Here is a 6,000-nt window from a genome sequence, read left to right as displayed (position 1 = left end):
TTTTGCCTTGACAACGAGTGGGTGTTAACCTATGGGAATATCGGCGGCCGTCGGTCATCAGCTGCATTCCTGTAAGTTGTGCGAACATTTTGTAAGCTGAGAGAAATTAAAATTTCACATTATTAGTGAGCAATTTTCACAATTCGCCAGAGTTCGTGTTCACACTGTATTATAGGTCTTAACTAACACCGGGATTACCAACTTCACCGTGAATTAGATCCATCGTCTGTCAATCCATTACAAACAATTCAGTGTAGAAAAGTGACGTAACGTTTTCCGAGCAGGAAAAAATTGTGATCTGCATTTTTTTGCCACTATGATCAATTTCAGCTGCTGCACTTAAAACGATCTGCGGGTCAGCTTTACATGACCTCGGCAACTGTGAAGGGTCTCCCACAGGATAAGCTACCCCAGAAATCTCCGGCGGGCGGTTCACTAGCTGAGACGGTGTCCACGGATGTCGGTGAGGCAAGCGAGACGCGGCGCTGGCGGCGCTGGAAGTCCGCTGGCAGCAGCCGCCCGCGGCGTCGCTCAGACGTGCCGGTAGCTGCGGCACTGCGGCACGGGCAGCGACCAGGTGCCGTCGCCCTGGCACTGCGGCGGCTCGCCCAGCCGGCTGACGAAGCCCGCGCCGCACGTCACCTGCAGTTTGTCGCCCGGCTCGTACGAGAACTTGACGGGCGCGATGCGGCCGTGCGCCGGGTCGCCGGGGTACGGGCAGCGGGCCTCGCCTGCAACAGCCGCCACTGGGTCACTACTCGCCGGTGAGATACTGCCCAAATACGCAGCAGACACGTTACCAACAGTACCCACAACACAGGGTGATTCAACAGTTGCTCATGGACTGTAAGTCCTCAGAAAGGAGTCCAAAGACAGGGTGTCCGTAAATGATTACTTTGATTTCAAGAGTAAATATTAATTACATTTACAATGGTAACGTTTGTTTTTCGTGACTGTGTAAGCGTATTGTCATATCGCTGGCTTAGTTGTGGAGTATCTTTGCGGGCAGCCGCGTCTGTAGAGAGTCGAGCACGGGACACGGTACTGTTATGTTGTGTAGTGTGTAGCTCTGCATGTGAGAGGCTTTTTTAGTATTCAGGTTGAGGTGTTGCTAGAAGTGCTGTTACGGTAAAGTGATTCAGAAGAAAGTGCGTCAAGAAGTAATGAGAAAATGAGCAGTGCCGTCGATAATGTATTTTGTTTCCTCTCGTTGCGTGTCGCACAGCATCGATCATCCGCGCCGTGTTCGGCCTCCCAGAATGAACCAATGTGAATAAGTAAAAATTAGTTACCATAAAAGAGTGCAGTCAAGTGCCAGTGTCTTGTAGCGAGCGTGAGGAAGTGCGTTCGATCATCGCGTTCCCGCATTATCAACAATCAGCCGCGCCGCGACGGTTACGCGCACGCTCGTACAAGTGAGAACTGAGAACTGAAAAATTACTTTACGAACAGTGTTATATCATTACTAATGACAAGGAGGACTATTACCAGATATCTGTATGTGTGACGAGTGTAAGAACTTTCGTTCGATCATTCGGCTTCCGCATCATCAACAATCACCCGCGTCGTGTCGGTTACGCATACGCTCGTCTAAATGATATTTTGTGGGCTGTTAATCATGCATTAATTGGGATAACACTGCTGAATTAGAATGTAAATAGTGCAACCTGTGATTTTCCTTTAATCGTCTCCGAATATAGTTGTTCATACCAGACGTCGAACAATGTTGTGTTTTAACGCTGAGTGGCTCCCTTTATTCGCTTGCATATTTCGATAAACAATTTCAGGCAAGCCAGTAGCAGTGTGTAGCAGAACAGTATGACCGCCGCGGGATTACCAGATGTGGACAAGGCGCACGGTCATGAAACGACAAACAGTTTAAAGGTACCCCACCCATTCGTACTCCCGGGGGTGTTACAACTGGTCTACCAGGCAACTCATGAGGATTCTGTAAGACGTGTCTCAGTGAACACTTTCACTACAAGGAGTGCTGTGTGACCTATGTTCGTAAAGAATGGCTTCCCCCTCCCCCCTGTCTCCCAGAAGAAAGCTCAGTGTGTTGTGTGGCTACCCGAAATCAAATCTCCGATTACTGTGCACCGAACGTTTTGGTCCCATTATTGAAAGAAAGAACTTGATGCAAAGTAAACAAATTTTTCAGCCGTTACAACCAGGTGGTCGTCAAGAACCAGTTGGTTTACGACAGTGAACTCCTGAAACTTATGTGTCATTCAGCTGAGGCTACACTTTTGTGGCTCAGTTAACAGCCATAAAGTCCGGATCTGCGGGTACGAAAATCCTCATGTTGTACGAGAACAAATTCGGAAGAGCCCAAAGGTTAATGTGTGGTGTGGGGTTAATGTGTGATCGAGCGATTGTCCCATTTTTCTTTCTTGAAAACAGTGTAAGCGGATACGTTTACCTAGACATGTTGATGAATTATGCCGTTCTCCAGTTGTATGATGTGGAAGAAACTATCATCTTTCCACAAATTAGCGCTTCCGGTCATTGGTCTCTGGAAGTCCGCGATTTTCTTAATGATAACTTCCCCAAAAGCTGGATTGGCAGAGATGGCTCAATTCGATCGCTCCCGGTATCACCTGACATATCACTCTTAGATTTCTTTCCTTCAGGGTATGTGAAAATTATTATGTGCAAAAGAGCAGTTCCTGGCGTCCTGACATTGCAACAACGCATCAGAGATGCCATTGGGGCACTCACACCAGGCATGTTGCAGAATGTGTGGCAAAAGATTGAATACTAGCTTGACATTTTGCGTATTACCATGTACACTATGTGATCAAAAGTATCTGGACACTCCCCCCAAAACATACGTTTTTCATATTAGGTGCACTGTACTGCCACCTATTGTCAGATACTCCATATCAGCGACCTCAGCAGTTATTAGTTATCGTGAGAGAGCAGAATGGGGCACTCCGCGGAACTCACGGACTTCGAACGTGATCTGGTGATTGGGCGTCACTTGTGTCATACGTCTGTACGCGAGATTTCCACAATCTAAACATCTCTACGTCCACTTTTTCCGACGTGATAGTGAAGTAGAAACGTGAAGGGACACATACGGCACAAAAGGGTACATGCAGACCTCATTTGTTGACTGACAAAGACCCCAGACAGTAGAAGAGGGTTGTAATGTGTAATACGCAGACATCTAGCCAGACCATCACACAGGAATTCCAAACTGCATCAGGATCCACTGCAAGCACTATGACAGACAGGCGGGAGGTGTGAAAACTCGGATTTCATGGTCGAGCGGCTTCTCACAAGCCACACATCACGGTGGAAAATGCCAAACGACGCCTCACTTGGTGTAAAGAGCGTAAACATTGGACGATCTAACAGTGGAAAAACGTTGTGTGAAGTGACTAATCACAGTCTACAATGTGGTGATCCGATGGCAGGGTGAACGTCATCTGCCAGGGTGTGTTCTGCCAACAGTAAAATACGGAGGGGCCTTGCACTCCTTGTTGTTTTGCGTGGCACTATCAATGTGCAGGCCTACATTGATGTTTTAAGCACCTTCTTGCTTCCCACTGTTCGAGAGCAATTCGGGGATGGCTATTGCATCTTTCAACATGATCGAGCACTTGTTCATAATGCACGTCCTGTGGCGGAGTGGTTACACGACAATAACATCCCTGTAGTGGACTGGCCTGCACAGACTCCTGACCTGAATCCTATAGAACACCTTTGGGATGTTTAGGAACGCCGACGTCGTCCATGGCCTGACCGACCGACATCGATACCTCTCCTCAGTGCAGCACTCCGTCAAGAATGGGCTGCCATTCCCCAAGAAACCTTGCAGCACCTGATTCAACGAATGCCTCAGAGAGTCTAAGCTGTCATCAAGGCTAAAGGTAGGCCAACACCGTATTGAATTCCAGCATTACCGATGGAGGGCGCCACGAACTTGTAAACCATTTTCAGCCAGGTGTCCGGATACTTTTGATCACGTAGTGTATGCACATGTTTAAGTTATTTAAATTTGTATTATATGAATTAAATCTTTATTCAATTTCAAAACTTAATGAGTTAAGTTATAAAATATTATTATAACGTATGTTTCATTTATTGGATGTAATAAAGAGTTGCACTGTTATGTTATCAGGGTAAATATTTATGGATATCATGTACATTTTTGAATAGGTACATAATGGTCTTCGAAGTAATTCTGAGTCACCGAAAGCCTCGAAATTCCAGGAACAACAAAGACAATCAATACACACTTGCCGTAAGTTCAGCAAAGGTACTGCTTATTCAGCAATGTAGTACATTACAGAAAGTGATAAAATTGTGACCACAACATTAAATACAGGCACAGCATATTAATAAATGAAGGGTACTATATTGTGTGTGTTCTGCTAGGTTAACCGGTTTTCGTCTTACAATGACACCACCAGTATTGTTGTCAAAGCATTTACAATGTTTATTAATAACACCGAAAAAGATGTTCTTCATCTACACTGAGGCACAAGAGTACAACAAATAGTATCTTTGATCGCAGAAGAAGCTGTAGAGCGCTCCACCTAGTAGTACATCAGGCATCGTGGGAATCTCTACAGATGCTTTTGGAAATTTTTCTTCACTGGGAACTGGTGGCACATGTACCGGGCACTTGATACGCCCTTAACAAAAAGCTAGGTGGTCATACAGTTCCACCTCCCATTGCGATCCATTACCTGCGATATGCAGCACTGAGTATGTCATGTAGTTCCACAGAAAAATGTCTTCATACTCTAACTGCATCCAATTCTGACGATGTGTATTAATTAATCCACTAACAGTTTTTGAACTTAAGATGTGTGTGCATTGACCGTCCCTTTTTGTTGCAGATCCCAAAGCTTTCTCTGACTCAGGATTATATCCAATATCCTAAGTTCCTATTCCAAAGTAGTTGTATTCCGACTCCTCTATCTGTTTCTTTCATTTGAGCGCAACATGCTGAATCATGTAATGCATCTAAATCCATGCTGAAGACCCGATGGTCATCATATTTAATCGACATCAAAGTGTATGACATACGACAGTACTAGTGATTTTAGCCAACTGACTACTGTAACCTTACTCTTCATGTGGCCTTGAATCAGATTTGCTTGCCTCATGTAAACCAGAGGGCGTTCAAAGCATTTGGACAGGGCAGACGTACACAGGCTGCCACGGAGTAAGAGTAGGCCATCTTACTCTGAGCCGTTTTACGTGAGAGGGCCTGAGGGATGCGGAGGTCAGTAGCTTGCGGGCCAGACAGATCTTTGTATTTGGTGCATTAGGGGGCCCAAGCGTCAGGGACAAACAGAGACAGGATTTATTGTGGCGCAAGAACATCCCAACGTCAGTTACAGTTTAAAATGTCACAGAGGACAAATATTTCTTCAGGAGGTAATATTGTGTACGAAATTAGAAAGATGAGTTTTCTCTGCAAAAGTATGGGATACCACAGAGACATTAGATAGTAGAATGGCAACCTGCAGTGTTACTGTTTGATAGCGTAAGATACAGCTGTACATGTTGACTTAACAAAATCTAAATAATTACTCAATACAATAGTTGCTGGGCCTGGTTCACAAGAATAAGCAGGAGGGTGCAGATGAAGACTGCCTCACTGGCCAAAGAGAGTGGCAGTGAGTCGACTTTTTTCTGTATAAGATGTTCCAATACACATTGCTGTTTGACTGGAGAGAGGATAGCACGGGAAGGGGACTAGCATGTTTTATGAAGCAATTAGGGTTAGTCGCCATTCAGAGACGCGCGGGATTAGCCGAGCGGTCTGAAGGTGCTGCAGTCATGGACTGTGCGGCTGGTCCCGGCGGAGGTTCGGGTCCTCCCTCGGGCATGGGTGTGTGCGTTTGTCCTTAGCATAATTTAGGATAAGTAGTGTGTAAGCTTATGGACTGATGACCTTAGCAGTTAAGTCACATAAGATTTCACACACATTTGAAAATTTGCCATTCAGAAGATCTGAGGACCATACGATTTGAATAT

General features: G+C 45.5%; 1 protein-coding gene across 1 annotated transcript in view; it reads right to left on the bottom strand.

Moving 5' to 3' along the window:
- Window positions 1–531: 531 nt before the first annotated feature.
- The window catches only part of LOC126260584 (locomotion-related protein Hikaru genki-like), a 205,797-nt gene continuing 200,328 nt past the window's right edge, over window positions 532–6,000 (bottom strand). Inside the window, exon 8 of the mRNA XM_049957920.1 lies at window positions 532–731. Within this exon, the coding sequence (XP_049813877.1) occupies window positions 532–731 (200 nt within the window). The remainder of the gene's footprint in view (window positions 732–6,000) is intronic.

The sequence above is a fragment of the Schistocerca nitens genome, chromosome 5, assembly GCF_023898315.1.
Source record: "Schistocerca nitens isolate TAMUIC-IGC-003100 chromosome 5, iqSchNite1.1, whole genome shotgun sequence".
Lineage (NCBI taxonomy): Eukaryota > Metazoa > Arthropoda > Insecta > Orthoptera > Acrididae > Schistocerca > Schistocerca nitens.
Note: the sequence above shows the minus strand (reverse complement) of the source record. Positions and strands in the feature narration are given on the sequence as shown.